General features: G+C 38.0%; 2 protein-coding genes and 1 long non-coding RNA gene across 5 annotated transcripts in view; 2 read left to right on the forward strand and 1 right to left on the reverse strand.

Annotated features, from left to right (window-relative positions):
• LOC138757524 (protein sel-1 homolog 3-like) overlaps positions 1-4,187 on the forward strand; it is a 112,002-nt gene extending 107,815 nt beyond the window's left edge. For all 3 annotated transcript variants that reach the window (XM_069925025.1, XM_069925023.1, XM_069925024.1), the window contains one exon: positions 2,665-4,187. In XM_069925025.1, the coding sequence (XP_069781126.1) occupies positions 2,665-2,816 (152 nt within the window). In that variant the 3' untranslated portion in view covers positions 2,817-4,187. The remainder of the gene's footprint in view (positions 1-2,664) is intronic.
• Positions 4,188-4,555: 368 nt separating this feature from the next.
• Positions 4,556-10,843, forward strand: LOC138757528 (uncharacterized). Its single transcript, XR_011353656.1, has 2 exons — positions 4,556-4,795; positions 10,623-10,843. It is a non-coding gene; the product is annotated as an uncharacterized lncRNA (long non-coding RNA).
• A 2,913-nt stretch (positions 10,844-13,756) lies between these two features.
• LOC138757525 (sodium-dependent phosphate transport protein 2B-like) lies at positions 13,757-16,329 on the reverse strand. The gene is made up of 4 exons (XM_069925026.1): positions 16,189-16,329; positions 14,802-14,918; positions 14,570-14,694; positions 13,757-14,144 (listed from the first exon to the last, which is right to left on the reverse strand). The coding sequence occupies exons 1-4, from the start codon at positions 16,235-16,237 to the stop codon at positions 14,079-14,081; spliced, it is 357 nt and encodes a 118-aa protein (XP_069781127.1). The 5' UTR covers positions 16,238-16,329; the 3' UTR covers positions 13,757-14,078.
• Between the last annotated feature and the right edge of the window lie 200 nt (positions 16,330-16,529).

Genomic DNA, 16,529 nt, shown 5'->3' on the forward strand with positions numbered 1-16,529 from the left:
AATGACATTCATTGTGTATTGTTGGCAGGTTATTAGATGGGTAAGGCCTACAGTCAAACAACGTCCTGCTGTTGCTCACTTGCCAACAATTTTCAGGATTGACAGGATAATAAACATTGGTGAGACACTGGTTGGTATCTTATTACTCCCTACAATACAGCTTAAACTCAACTTCCACTCTAATGAAGAAAAAGCTCAAGACAAAAGGATAGGTATCATTGGAAGAGAGGAAAGAAAAGGGAGAGTTAAAGAGGAAGCAAACCTTCTGAATGGATTACTTTTTAAAAAAAGTGTTAGCATCTGGTTAGCTGAAACAAAATTCTTTGGAAGGTAATAATGAGCTACAATAAAGAATATTTATATCTGTGAACTTCTGATTTCCTGCCATGCTGAATCTGTGCCCTGCACGTTGAAATGTTTGTCAGGTGTTTGAAGTTTGAACTGATGAAGTTCTGCTTTGAACCTTAATTAAACAAAGATAACAAAAGAAAGAAAAACATATTATGTACTGCATGGCATAACTCAAGGTGTTCCAGAAAATTATACAACTAGCAAGGTACTTTTGAATTCAGGTCACAGTTATATGAAACATAAGACTTTTCTGCAAACAAATTAAATCCTACAAATTGATAAGTCCTGATAATGTGTCGAATGTTGGTTGAGCAGCACACTACAGTCACAGCAGTGAGGAGAATAGCATTATTCTACCTGAGAGTCTTATTATAACATAACATCCAAAAGTGGCATTTCCCGAATGTTATATCAGAATATCAGGCTTGATTTCATATTTAAATTGCTGGAATATGACATTCATGAAGTGTAAATAATAGGCCAGACTTTGTAGCACTCCATCACTTCAACAAATTCCAGTTCCCTGAACTCGACCACCTCATCTTTACCATGGACATCCAATCACTATACACCTCCATTCCCCCATACTGAAGTTATCTAAGCCCTTCATTTCTTTCTCAAGAACAGACCCAACCAGTCGCCTTCCACCTCCACCTTCCTCCGGCTGCAAAATGTCCTCACCCTCAATAATTTCTCCTTTGATTCATCCCACTTTCTTCAGGATGCCTGCATGGGCCCCAGCTGTGCCTGCCTTTTGTTGGCTATGTGGAGCAATCCATGCTACAAGCCTAGACAGACAAGGTCCCTCAACTCTTCCTCCACTTCATCAATGACTACTTTCATGCTGCCTCATGCACCCATAATGAGCTTGTTGCCTTTATCCACTTTCCTGCGAACTTCCACCCTGATCTCAGATTCACTTGGTCCATCTCTAGCAACATTCTCCCTTTTCTCAATCTCTCTGACTTCATCCTGAGAGATAAACTTTCAACAGACATCTTCTACAAACCCACCAACTCCTTCAACTACCTTGGCGACAGCTCTTCACACCCTGTCCTCTATAAAGGATTCTATTCCTTTCTATCAATTCTACAGTCTCCCAACATCTGCTCCCAGGATGAGGTCATCCATGCCAGATCATTAGAGATGTCCTCCTTCCAACAATGTAGCTTCCCCTCTATCACCATCAACTCGACCCTCACCCGCATATCCTCCACTACCCCATGCGAAACAAGGACAGGATTCCCTTTGTCCTCACCTACCATCCAACCTCCTCTGCATCCAATGCATCCTCCTCCACCCAACACCTACTACATGATCCCACCTCTAGACACATCTTAGAGAATGTGTAACTTCCACACTTACTGTGAGTTGCACCAGCTGTTTCACAGCTGCAATTTACCACTATATGAAGTCCCAACAACTAAGCATGAGCGTGTCAAGAGTCCCAAGTATTTATATCGGCAAATCTACTCTCAAATCCTGTGCTGATTTAGTCCAGGTGCAGGAACTACCCCATCAGTTCAATAGGGAAAGCTCAGTTGTGAGCAACAAAGGTAAATTGCATAATTTTAATGCATTTTAGTTGCAATAAGGTTTCTGATTATTGAGATTTTCAGATGTGTTGGGTGATTTTTATTTTTCAGGTTTCAAGAATTGTTAATTTAATTGTTAATTAAATGCTCCTGAGAAGTATTATAACAAGTTGACAGCTTTGACATAGAACAAAATCAGGGGCAATTTTGCTGTCTGTCTCAAGGTATTCAGACCAAATAAATCCAGCGTAGAGGGTAGCCTGAGGAGGTGAGTGTGGAAGATTGGCCTCAGTGGGAAAAATCCAGGCAACTTGTTGCACAGGAGCAATATACAATGGGAATCTGAAATAAAATCAAAACATCAAGAGAGTGGCAAAATAATTGCCAGCAGGTAATTATTAAGTTGCTGAGTCTGGAAGCATATAGAGTGCCAAAATGATTCTTCAATTGAGAGCAGTGGAGAATTTATAGTGGAATTAGTGACGGGTATCTGGAAACTCGGGATCATGTTTGGGACAGAACTTGATCTGCATTTGGTCTTACCAGTGGCTAGGACTTGACCTTGTTACCATTAAATGTAAATGAAAGAAATGTATGCAAATTGCTCTTTCACCCAGATGGAGTGTTTAGGACATGAGGGTACAAAAAGAGGTAAAAGAGCAGGTGTGTGTGGAAAGGAAGGTGTAAAATCAATGCTTTCTATTTTGATTTTTTTTTTAAATATATCATTTTCTCTGTGACATCTTATCAGTGACATCTTTTTCTGTGTTTTTAACAGTGGCCCCCACTATAAGTGCAAATGATCATCCTGGAGATTTGAACTCTACTAGTGAAAATATTCAGTCAGGTGAGGCAATGGATGAAGAAGCATCATTACCTCAAGCTGCAACTGATTCTCCAGAAATAAATGAGACAATGACCGTGGAGTAATTGCATCACAGGAAGTTTGATCACTCCTGCTGAGAAGAAATTAATTGAATACATCATCGTTCAGAATATTTCCATCCACATGCAAAGTCACAAAGAATTTAAGCACAGACTCAATTTGTTTATCCCATTCGATCTATGCTCGAGGTGATGTTCCACATGAACTGATCCTAAACCTACTCCATTGAAATTTATTAGCAAATACATCTATTCCATTATTCCTCATGTACTTGATCAGCTTCCCCTTAAATGCCATAAATAAACATGGACATCTCCAGTTTCTGTTAAACCCCTCCTTGAATCTCTCTCTTTCCCTGTCCCTCTCTTTTTTACTTTAGCTCCCTACCCCCTTCCCCTCTCTCTCCATTGAGAGCTACCATAACCCCCATAGTACTCTTTTTTTTTAAGTCTGCTCTCCTACTTATATCAACCGATGACCTCTTATCTGTTGGTCCGTGCTCTTCTCCTTGCCACTTCTTCCCTCTCTCCTCCCAACTTTTTATTCAAGCGCCTGTCTGGTTTTTGCTTTATACCTTTGATGATGGGGTCAGGCCTGAAACATTGGTTACCCTTTAATTTGTAAAGATTCTGCGTAACTTGCTGAATTTCACCAGCTATTTTGTGTATTGCTCTACTAGCCCATTGGATATGGGAACAGGTTCTTTGTTCCTGGGTAAACAAGTTTCTTCTGAATTCCTTATTACAATTATTAATAACTATCTGATGTTTATAATCTCAAAGTTTGACACATCTTCCCCGTGTTTATCCTTCATAATTGTAGGAACCTCTGTCGAGGTGTTCTCAGCCTTCAGAGCCCCAACCTTTCTAGTTTCCTTGATGTGTTCCAGCTTCTCAGTTTTGGTATTCTTATAAATCTTTTTGTAGGTAAGAAGAGCTAAGATTCAATAAATATCCTAACTCTAGTTTAACCAAGGTTCCTTTTTAAGTTCAATACTTCATCATTCATTTTTTTTTGCTCTTTTTCTCTGGAAAAGTTTCCCCAGTGCTTTGTTTACATGTTCACAAATGTGTTAACTGGTATTTAAATATTTCACAACTCTGTATTCCTCCATTCCTTTATTCTACTTTACCATTTACACATTTTTATAAATGTATGCAGTCAATGGATGTATTTTTTTAATTAGATATGAAAAACCAACTAGAAATCACTGACTTAGAGGAATATTTTGTTTAATGCATCCCATCAGTCAGTTGATTAACATTATGCACATTTTCAATTGATGTGGTCAGATTGGTAAATGGAAAAAGTAGTAAAATGTGAATGTAATCTAAAAATTGAAAACAGTAAATAATTATTTGTTAATTACTTTGAAGTAGTCATTGTCAAAAATCCAGGATTGTCCATTAAATATTTTTTCACACAACATTTTCTGATTACATAGTAAAATCATTGCTAATTAGAGTAAATTATTTGCTTTGAAAATGTTGGATTAAATTGCTGTCACTTTAACAATTTGGCAAACTGGTTACATGTGACTGAATTGCATTGTAAATCAGAGTGATTCATTTGTGCAAAATTTGAACTTTAATCAGTTTTTTTTAAACTCTGGATGTGAGATAATACTCGATTATGGAAATTTCCGATCCAACCAACTGTGTATTACAAAACATATCCCTAATGAGATTTCTTATTTTAGTCCAGCAATGTTGCACATTTATTTGCTCGTGTGTTGTGCTTATGACCTCACATTGACGTGTTATGATGCAAAATGCATTGGAAAGTAAACCACTGAGGCTGAATTTTGGTTATGGTTGCAAGGCCATCTCAGTGCTGACATCATGGCAAGGAGTCAACAACAGGAAGGTTTAGGGCACGGTAAACAGCTTTCTTTCATTGTTGCACATGGGCTGACTTGAGAATCTATTGTCTCCCTTCATTGTTGCAAGGAATACATCCTGGAACTCTGTCCAACAGCATCATGCATCTATCTTCCTCAGAATGGCAGTAGCTGTTTGTGAAGGTGATTGACCACTATTTTTTCAAGAAAATGCAGTTATTAGAAATGAATGGCAACTGATGCACATAGTCTGGTAAATGAATAGAGAATTCATTCTCCCTCCTGTTGGGATAAAAGTATTGACCGAGGGTGATTGATATCTGGAGTCATCAGTTCTTTCCTCATTTTCACTTCTGGGTTTCTCAATCTGAATGGAATTTTTTTTAATCATCACATGTGCTCTTGTGTGCACACTGAATAGCTTTTGTGTGCTATTCAGACAAGTCTACCTAACCTTGATTACAACAGATGGTGAAAAATAAAACAAAAGTGCAGATTATTGCATTACAAAGAAAAGATTCAGTTAAATCTGAGCAAAGGCAGCATCATTTTACTTATTAAGAGGTCCCCTTTATGGTCAAATGACAGCGGGGAAGAAACTATCCTTGAATCTGCCGGAAAATTTGTTTGGCACCTGTTAAATATAAATTAAACTTTAGCTTGAAAGTGGGAGATTCCGTAAATATGCATGTATAATGCGTTTTGAGTATAATGTGACCCCCCCCCACATTTTTGAGGGAAAAAAGGGAGAAAAATTTTACCCCCGTGTATAATACAGCCCCCCTCCCCTCGCCTGCACGATTCACGCTGCCGTCTCTCTTACTCCTCGTCTGCCCGATTCGCGCTGCTGTAAATATGTGTGTATAATGCGACCCCCTACTTTGAGCTCGAATTTTGGTACAAAATTTTTTGTATTATACATGCATATTTACGGTACTTGAATGTTAAGAGTCCTGTGTCTCCACAACAGGATACAACTGAACATTTTGCTGCAGAAAAAGAGGGATCAGAGGCACCACAGCAATAAATTAGGGCGACACTATTGGCACAGTGGTTAATGCAATGCCTTTACAACACCAGAGATAGGCACCGGGGTTCGAATCCTGTGCTGTCTAACATGTTTATATGTTATTCCCGTGTATGTGTGGGTTTTCCCCAGGGGGTCTGGTTTCCTCCCCCGTTTGAAACATACCTGGTGTTGTAGGTTATTTGGGTGGCATGGACTCCTAGCTGAAATCCCCTGTTACTGGGCTGTATGTCTAAATTAAAAATTAAAATAAATCGAAGGGGTTCATTCCTTCAATTTAACTTTAACACTATCTATCATCTGTCATGATAGATAGGAGGTTGTAAAACTCTTGAGCTCAGATGGTAGCATCATTTGAGAGTTATTTATTTACCTTGTCCAAGATACTAAAGAAAATTACTGAAAACCTGCCATGGATCAAGAATTGAAAATGGGGTTATCTTAGTTTCATTTGGTATCAGGACTGCACAGTTCAGTAATATACCAAGGAAAGAAACTATCCTTGAATGTAGAGTTTTAGGTTTTCAAGCTTATGTTTCTCCTCTCATTGGAAGGGGGTGGGGGAGAAGAGAGTATGTCCAGGGAGGGACTGTTTGGTTCTGTAACTTGTTGGATACATTCCTGAGGCAGTGGGAGCTATAGATGAAATTGATGGAGGGAAGATTGATTTGTGTGAATCTGTGTTCACATCTCTCTGCATTTTCTTGCAGTCTTTGGCAGAGCAGTTTCTGTGCTGGGCTGTGATGTAACCAGACAGGATACCCTCTCTGGTGAATTTGTTAAAACTGGTAGAAGACGTTGGGGGCATGCTGAATTTCCTTAGGCATCTGGGAAAATAGAGTCATTAGTGTGCATTTACTTGTGCATCTACCGGATTACATTCACAGGAGATTCTATGGAGTTAATATCTTGGTCCTGGTCCAAGAAAGCACACTAATGACTCTATTTTCCCAGATGCCTAAGGAAATTCAGCATGCCCTCAACGTCTTCTACCAGTTTTAACAAATTCACCAGAGAGGGTATCCTGTCTGGTTACATCACAGCCCAGCACAGAAACTGCTCTGCCAAAGACTGCAAGAAAATGCAGAGAGATGTGAACACAGATTCACACAAATCAATCTTCCCTCCATCAATTTCATCTATAGCTCCCACTGCCTCAGGAATGTAGCCAACAAGTTACAGAACCAAACAGTCCCTCCCTGGACATACTCTCTTCTCCCCCACCCCCTTCCAATGAGAGGAGAAACATAAGCTTGAAAACCTAAAACTCTACATTCAAGGATAGTTTCTTTCCTGCTATTGTCAGATTCTTAAATGTACCTCTCATTGGTAAAAGATCATACACTTGCGCCGTTGTCACTGTACTTTTCTCCATCCTCTGTGTTTTGTAACACTACAACACTACACTGCACTCTTTGTCTTATTGTACAATTTCAGCCAGCACTTTTGTTTTATTGCACAACCTGCTGTACTTAAGTATGAGTTGGATGACTAGGTAATGCACAAAACAAAGATTTTCACTTTATCTTAGTATGTTACAATAAATAATAAACCGCAGGCAAAGAGAAAAACTAACAACTTTATCTGCCAAAAGCTTCCATACAAATTTTTGTGACAACTGGTTGATTTTCATCTGAGAAAGTCAGAATTATATCCAGGTATTCACACACAAAGAAAAATATACTGCCTATTTGTTAGTGTACTGTACTTAAGAACAAGGTTTTAAAATTTGTTTTATGATTGTGGACTTCGGGAGGACCAGGAACAACTGACCTCCACTACACATCAATACTCTGTAGTGGAGAAAGTGGAGAGGACCAACCAAGTTCCTTGGAGTTCACTCAACTAATGATCTATCATGGGCACACAATATCACCTCACTTGTCAGGGAAGCGCCACAGCGACTGCACTTCCTAACTTCCTCAAGTGGGCAAAGCTACTGGCCACCATCATGTCTACCTTCTACAAGAACTCTGTCAGAAGTGTCCTGGCTGGCTGCATCACCGTGTGGTACGGTTACTGCAGAGAAATGGATCAGAGGTCAATCCACAGGACCACAAGAGTGGCAGAGAGGATCACTGGAGTCTCCCTCCTCCCCATTAACATGATCTACTTGGAATGTTGTCTGAAGAGGACGCGCAAAAACATTGAGGACCTCTTCCACTCCGTATACAGCATCTTTTAGAGCAGATCCAGTTGGGAAAGAAATACAGGAGATTCAGAGCCAGCATCATCAGGCTGAGAAACCGCCAGGGGCAATGACAATGCTGAATGACCAAAGGAAATGCTTATATTTCCCATCCGAGACTCTCACATTAATGATACAAAATTCATTTATTTATTTATGTATATGAATACTTGTCCTGCGTATGTATTATTTGTCTGCATGCATGTTATGTCTGCGTGTTTTACACTGATGACAATAAACTTGACCATTTAAGAAGGGTATATAATGTGCTTTATTTTACGATTGTCCAGGTAGTACATTTCAGCATTTGTGTGGTATAACATTCAGGTTATTTCCATTTTAAATAATGCACTGCTTCTAGTTCTTGAGGGCTTTTATTATCAGCACCATTTCAAAGTCGAGCTGAGACGTTGCTCTTGAGGTGTTCAGGATGAAATGGGTCCACAGTTAATTACACACCGTACTATCCAATTTTGGCACAAAAACTGGTGGTTGATTGAAATCTCCCTTTATCACACCTTGCTATATTTCACCTCCTTGTTGGTGATTCATTTAAAACATGGGGTATTTTAGATCATGCTCTGGAAATAGCATTTTTTTCACTAAGATGTCAGATAGTTGTGCAAGGTGTGTTATAAATCAAAGCTCTGGATAGTTTAAAAAAATCTCACTATAGAGGTTTCCTATATCATTAACCATTATCCTCAAAAGTAGTTACCCCAAATAATTTTCCACTTTGCAGAGCTCTAATTTCAGGTAGCCGCTCACAGTACAACAGGTTCATTGTAGTTTTTAAAGTTCTCATGAATTAATTCATTAGACTGCACTATCCTTTCTTTCAGTTCTCTGCTTGCTTCTTGCTAACTTCTTTGTCCCCATTCCAACAGTGTTTCTAACGATCTGGTGTCAGTTACAATAATCAGCTGAATTACTGTCTTCCATTTTGCTCTTGAACTTGTTCCATGCATTTCCTAGCTTTCTTCAACTGTGGCTTTATTATTTGCTGCTTGGGTGACTGATAAAATTTGGAACTAATCTGCCTGGTTTTTGCCTTTTGATAGATCTAGATTCACTTCACAACATTGGAGGGGAGGGGTGTGGAGACAGAGGATACAATTGACAGTATGGAAAAAGTCCCCTTATTTTGAAAAGTTATTTTGTCCCATGTTTCTGCTGAATCCATTTTGCATAATCCCGTACGTAATATTGGTTAGCATCTTGAATGTACTTTAAAGTGTCTCTAATGCTTCTTCATCTCCTTTTAAGTGTTTAAGGATTGTAATTTAGTGATTAATACAGACAAACAATTACTAATTAGTAACTGGGGGATTTGTATAGACTAATATAAAAATTCACTGAAATTCTAAACTATTATCACCTCTTGCATTTATCATCTACTCATAAACTGGTTAATTTCTGGAATGCCTTAAAACTCCTGAAAATAAGCGTAATTGCTTACAATGGGTTTTTTGTCACCACTTCGAACATGGAGCAGGTCCTTTGTCCTACTATGTCTGTGCTGAACGTGATGCCAAATTGAACTAATTCTCTGCTGCTTGCACATGTTAATTACCCTTCCATATCCTGCACACTCATAAATCTATCCAGAAGCCACTGCAATGTTACAATAGTACCTGCTTCCACCACTACCCTAGCAGGCACCTACCACTCGGTATATAAAAAAAACTTGACTTGTCTGGTACATCTCCTTTAAACCCCTTTCCTTCACCTTAAAGGCATATCCTCCAGAATTTGTTGTTTTTACTCTGTGAAAAAGATTCTATCTACCCAGTTTATGCATGTACTAATCTTATAAACTTCTATCAGGTCTTCCCTTTGCTTCAAATGTGCCAGAGAAATTAAGTCAAGTTTGTACAACCACTTCTTATAACTTGTACCCTCTAGTTTGACCACAGCCAACTTATCTGAATTGACTATGCAGAATCAAAGAGGACCAATGCTGTGCTGGACTTAAAAATAAAACTGGATCAAGTAAAAACACAATGTGGAGAAACTCAGCTGGTCAAACAGTGTGGCAAAGATAAAGTTAAATTAATCAATGTTTTGGGTTTGAGCCCTTCATCAAGGTAGACAACCACCCAAACAAAATGGTGGGAGAGGAGCACAGGCAGGAAGTAATAGGTGGATAATTATCCACCCTTATCACTTACCCTTCCTTATCAACTATGGTTTCCTGCCTGTGGGCTGTGCTCCTCCCCTGGCCCTCCTTTTCACCCCCCCCCCAACCATTTTGTTAAGGCCCTGCCTACATTTTGTTCATACCTCGATGAAGGGCTTAAGCTCGAAATGTTGATTTTGCGTCTTTGCTACATAAAGTACACTGTTTGACCGACTGAGTGTCTCCAGTATTGTGTTTTTACTTCAATGAGGGTGTGTGCAAACTGCCATGTTTTACATATAACTGGGTCATATGTAGATCTTAAATAAAAAGTCCTGCTCACAAATCATGAAAGCCACCAAAGCCCTCACCCTTTGCAGCACTTTTAGAAGGCTCAAAATATTAATCTGGATCTTTTGGATGCAAAGACATTAATATGTTTATTTTATAAGTTTTGAATCTACGAATGTATGAATGAATATTCTATAAAGAAACTGTCCCTAAGCACTGCCATTCAGAAATATTTGAAAAGTTAAAAATAAAAAAAATTCAAAATGCTCTAAGTAATTAATAACTCAAAAGTAAAAAGATTACCTTTTTAATAATTAAAACTTTAAAATAACTACAAATATATTATCAAATGAGCATAACTTGTTATTCCCTTTCTTCTGCACAGCCCGACAATCCCCGGTGAAATCCCCACTAGAACCCAAAGGCAGATTGCCAGGTGCAAATGCTGAAGGACGTGAGAAAGTCTCGCAGCACAGGTGATATAGCTCACCCAGTAAATCCACATAGGGGCCTGGAAACATTCTGATGCTTAGAGAAATGTTGCCATTTCTGTGAGTGAAAGCAAGCAAGCATTTTTTTTCAGTAAAGTATTTAATGTATTTTAAATGTTTTTTTTAATAATCTACCATACAATAGAAAAATAAGTAATAAAATATAGTGAAGTCCAATATTCAAAATGATAATGTTAGTGCATATTTAGGCAACTACTCATTCAATACATAAATTATATTCTATAAAAACAATAAAAGAATATTTATAAAACTCATTTACATCTCCTGATGAATTTACAATTGATGGGAGTCTATTTTGTTTGTCGTACATTTTTATACATTATTTCACCTTACCCTGGCTTCACCTCACCTTATTCCAACACAAACAGCCACTCCTTCAATGGCTGTAGCTGCTTTGGCCACCTTATATGGTCATCAGATAGAACTGATCCTGCCCTTTATGAATTTGCCCAAAGATGGATAGTTCTGCTGATCTGCTTTTAACTCTATTAAGAAATCCATAAGTTCACGTAGTGGTAATCAAAGGCCTCTGGTTAAGGTTGGAAATACAAATATGAAATTCAGCCAGGAATCCAATGGTTTATGCTGTCTTATTTGAATTTCTCTTTCTCATCAACATTCTGAAATGTCATGGAAGGAACATATCAGAGAGGTCAATTTAATTCTGCAGTTACCAATACCTGTATCACATTCAAACCCCATAAATGAAAATGTGGGAAAGTGATGGATAAATTTCAGACTTTATGCACTAGATTATCTTTGCCTTGATATTTCAGATTATGAAAACCTGGAAGTGAATAAAACAGCTCATTGTGAACTTTGTAACAAGAGTTAATATTCAAGTACCATTCATCAGAACTGATAGACCCATATCAGCTTGACCTTCAGCCATTTATGTTTGGAATCCCAAACTTGTGACTGGATGAATCTGTGGGGCAGACATCCACATTTGGTTGCTAGCATGTGAGAGTGACTGCCTCTAGTTTGACTCAACCTCTCCACATTCACTTCCACTGAAGCCAACAGATCAGAATGGGGCACAACTGGTGATAATCTTCCCCTGGTATCATGTGGATACTGGCACACAAGTGCTCACTGTTCTACACAACTATTATTAAAAAAATGGTTCACAATATCTTGAACCTTCCCGCGCCACCTTATTCCTTACTTTTTGATATTTAAAAAAAAAATAGATAAAAGTACTTTGAAGCTATTTTCTATCTGGCACCATAAAATTACAGAACCCCCACTTAAAAAGAAACCAACAAGGAAGCTCCAGAAAATTATACTCCTGTCAACACTTCTCAAATAGCACCTGGGATAATGATGTTGTGCCTTTTTTTAAAGTCACACTTTGAATTTGCACCATCACCAATGTACACTTATGTTCACGTATACAATAACGAAGGTGGACTTGAGGACAATGATTGAAGACAAAGCAATATAAATTGGTTAAGGAATCACTTCTAGCAGAAATTTTGTTAACAGCACTAACTATCTGGGATACCACAAGTGACAGGAACTCCAGATTAAACCTTTAAAAAGGCACGTTTAAGGAAATCAGTGGTTCTGTTCCTACATAGCTGTTGAATTAACCTGTTCATTTCCTATAGCTTTGAAAGTTATACAACAGGTATCTGGTTTTTTGTCCTCTAAAATTACTGGATTTTCATAAACCTCTAAAGGTTTGGTCTGCTTTTCGTTTTGGTTAGAACTTTCAGCATTATCCTTCTTGCAGCAACCACACTTGCTAAAACACCCAGCAGAACAACAGTTTGTAACACGCTGTACTACTCCGTCCCATGGTCTCAAGGAATGCATCCAAAGTGGAAGGAAGCACCATGTTTGTAATATCTTTGGCAAGTACCTCGGACATTTCATTTGCATAATGTTAATAACAATTATAATGATTATAAAAAATACAACAGGCACACCTACCCCAGTCAGAACCTGCCAACCAGCAACTGACAGCCCAAATATAATCAGAGGAAGTATCAAGAAACATATAATCAAATAGAAAACTGCAAACCACCTATATCTGGAGGTATGGCTTCCCATTGCTTTGGCTAGACGAATGGGCAGGCGCATAAATGGTATGGGGTACCAAATGATGATTCCAGAGATATTAAAAAAGAAATGGCACAAAGCAATCTATAAAGATAAAAAAAAGACATTGATAGACATTTAAAATACATTCTCAATCTTAATGAACTATAATTAAATATTGACCTTTACCATTGCTAGAGCTATTAGAGATTATGTGTATTTAGATTCTTGCTTCAGATAATCTCCAATATATTGAACATCACAACATGACCATGAAAGTTGTCCTTTTTAAGTCTTTCATTTTCAGGATCTTGCAGCACTTATTTTACAATTTTTGAAAGCCCAAATCTGATGTTTTGAAGAGTTTTGGGTTTCAGCAATATAGAACCAAAAGTGAAGTGATTTAGAATGATAGCCTAACATGTGCAGTGATATAGCAGGTAGTTATGCGGGTTCACTGCTGACCTCCAGTATTGTCTGTGTGAAGCTTGCACATTCTCCCTGTCTCTGCATGGATTTCCCCCAGGTACCTTCATCTCACTTACCAAAGATGTGCTGGTTATTAGGCAAATGTAAATTACCCCTAGTGTAGGTGACTGGTGGAAAAAAAATCAAGGATGTACATGAGATAGCTGTTTACAGGGTTATTGAAGAATAGGATTGATCTCTGGATCAGCTTAAACGATGGGCTCCTTCTGTGCTATAAGCAACTTTGAAAGCTGGAGGATGGATATTCAGCCCAACCTACTCATGCCAGCAAACAAAGAATTCAACAGGAGAGACATTCTCCATAGGTAGAAATGGTCAGTCAATGTTTATAACCCTTTATTGTCCATTTCTACATTTGGATGTAATTCTTGGTTGGCTCATGATTCCAGCATCTGCAGCCTTTGTGTTTCTCTCTGCCTGTGGTGCGCTGAGGTAACAGCAAGCAAGCACAAAACTCAGAAGACTGCACAACAGGCTTTATTCCAGTAAAAGTCCAGTAAAACGCCAGTTCATGCCTTGGTGGCTCCCTGTGTGACTGGCTCAGGAGGGACCGGCTCAGTTCTATCTTCAGGTCGGCTGATTCACAGCCGGCCAGGTGGAGTCAGCCGCTTAGGTGGTCTTCCTGCTGGTACAGAGATTACCCCCACCCCCACCTGCAGTAGGCTGGTGGTCACATCACCACACTGCCCATGCCAGCTCTTTGAAAAGGCCATTTTATCAATCCCTCTTCCACTTTCCTGCTCTTTCCATAATGGTCCAAATGTAAACTTCTCCTTCTCAAAAGTTGAAAATCATTAATGAATCTGCTCCCGCCACAAACTCAGGGTGACGTGACAGAAACTTGTCCTCCTCCCAAGTACCTGTGTAACATATCTTGAATCGAGTTATCAAATTTTCTTTCATAATGCATAAATTTATACTTTTCAGTAATGTTGGCTGATTTTGTGTAAATGGCAATTGGGACTGCTCGGTTGACTTCAGCAGCTCTAGGTAAGGATGAAAAGTCAGCCTGGACTATTGTATTTGGTGAACATCCCAGCGAATCAATCCGTGCAAAACCTGAAGTGATTTCTGGGTTAACAAATTAAAATATAGACACCTGAAATTGGATCTAATTCATCTAATTCTGGGACGATTCAAATGCTGTTTCCATATTTGGGAAAGGACATACAAGTGATGTTCATGTTTTCTAATGATTAATTCAGACCTGTGGATTGGCAGATAAACAAATGCAGAGCACTTAAAATACAAATATTAAAACCCACTTGTCTGTTTGGAGGCTTACCTGTAAAGAGTTGCCTAAGGTTTCTCCTGGACTGGCAAGAGCCGCTATAATAGCTGTTGTGGTCGTACCAATATTGGAACCCAGGGTAAGAGGATACATTCGTTCAATACTTATCACACCAATTCCTACCAGGAATTTTTAAAAAAAGCAAAACATTTACAGATAACACAAAAATGAGAAATACTTGAATTTTTTCATTCTATATTTGCAAAAATGTTCCCTCAAAACTTACCAACTAATGGAGTAAGGGCAGAGGTAAAAATTGAACTGCTTTGAACAACAAAAGTCATTCCAGCACCCACAGCAATGGCTATATATCCTGTTACCCAACCAAATGGATATTTGAAATCTGAAAAAAGGATCAGACTTTAAATGATCGAGTTCTTTTGTTTCTAAGAAATGTCTACATATCAATAATTGTGAAATAAATAATGTATTTTTTTTATATTATTGCATGTACATTGGATATTGACATGAAGACTAAATTTTACTCTATTCAAATAATTAAAAGTCAGGTTTACAAAGATAGTATTTAGATTACATAACTCATTCAGAGATAAACTCACACAACAATGAAATTGTCTTTGCCCAAAAATATATACATTTATTAAAGTTTTATTACTACAGTAGCCATGAATTGGCCAGACCTCTTTCATTTATTGGAATTATTTTTAGAATTGGCTTTAGAAAGGTATAATTAAACTGTATTGATACAAGATTGTTAAGTATCGTTTTATCTTATGTGAAGGCATCAACTTATCTGGAACTTGCAGGGAAAATTTTAATACCAAATAGCTCTCTGTTTAATGTCTTATTTTAACAAAACAGAATCAATTTTTTTAAATGTTGAAATGTTACAACATACAAGCTACACCAAATAAAAATCATCAAATTAATTTAGTTAACTTAGAAATAATTTGCCTTGCAGTAACTATAAGAGAGCACTGTTGCACATTTTAATTTCTTTCTTTTCATTGATTTCAGTTGCTAAATCAACCCGTCATTTGTAAATTGCACAAATTCACTCCAGGAATGCATAAGCTATAAAATTAAAAAGGTACTGCAAGTTATTTCCTGCTTTTTATATAAATTTGTATTTTAAAATAATTTAATATTCACAAAAATAATAAGCCTCAAGTTCATAAATACCCAGAATTCCCATGAGTGTTCACAGTCTTCAATATCTAAATGTCTTGCATGGCAAAATACTGTATTGTGGCAGCGCACATCCTCATGGCAAACCGGCCCCGCTTGTATCGCCACATGACGGGGCAGCCATGGGGAAATGGCGTCGTCAGAGGTTTCTCTCTGACTCCAGCGTCCCTTGCACCCTGGGCAGCGATTATGATGTCACAACGCACCAGGTGACTGAGCTCATGCTGCCCTTAAAGGGGGGCATTGAATTTGAATAAAAACTGTCGTTAACGACCCTCAACATGGTGGCTGTGTTTCTTCCACTGCTCACACCGCCACATTATAGCAAATTATTTAAGTTCAGAAACAATACATATAGAAGAGCACCAATTGGAAGAGGCAAAATGTAATGACAAACAACAGATCATGCAAATAAAGATGAAGAAAATGAATTTATGCCAGATATTAAACTTTTATCCATTTACCTGTATTAATAACTTTTTTGATAACAGTAGCAACCTGTCCTTTTAGCATAGAGTTGAGGAGTTTGACAATAAGTATTAAGCAAGTGCATAGGATAACCAAGGAGCCTGTAAGTAGGATGAGGCCAACCCCCAAATCTGATATAGTTGTATTTACAAATAGATGATGACCTAAAATGAAAAAAAGTAAACCAGAAGCAGCATCTGTTAATTTTCTCATTAATGTACTGAAATGTTTCTAAATATCCTTATGTCCAGTATTAATACTTTATAGAGTATTGCAACCATAATTTTAAAACTCCTTTTGGTATTTCCCAATAGAGACCAGTGGATGGAGAGAATTT

The sequence above is a fragment of the Narcine bancroftii genome, chromosome 3, assembly GCF_036971445.1.
Source record: "Narcine bancroftii isolate sNarBan1 chromosome 3, sNarBan1.hap1, whole genome shotgun sequence".
NCBI classification, from domain to species: domain Eukaryota; kingdom Metazoa; phylum Chordata; class Chondrichthyes; order Torpediniformes; family Narcinidae; genus Narcine; species Narcine bancroftii.

What these genes read in the sequence shown, in the direction of transcription:
- LOC138757525 (XM_069925026.1), bottom strand. Translation starts at nt 16,237, where the DNA reads ATGCTAAAAGGACAGGTTGCTACTGTTATCAAAAAAGTTATTAATACA. An exon ending in CAAAAAAGTTATTAATACAG is followed by an intron (nt 14,919 to 16,188) that starts GTAAATGGATAA and finishes TCCTTTTTTCAG; the next exon opens with ATTTCAAATATCCATTTGGT. An exon ending in CCTTAGGCAACTCTTTACAG is followed by an intron (nt 14,145 to 14,569) that starts GTAAGCCTCCAA and finishes TATGTTACACAG; the next exon opens with GTACTTGGGAGGAGGACAAG.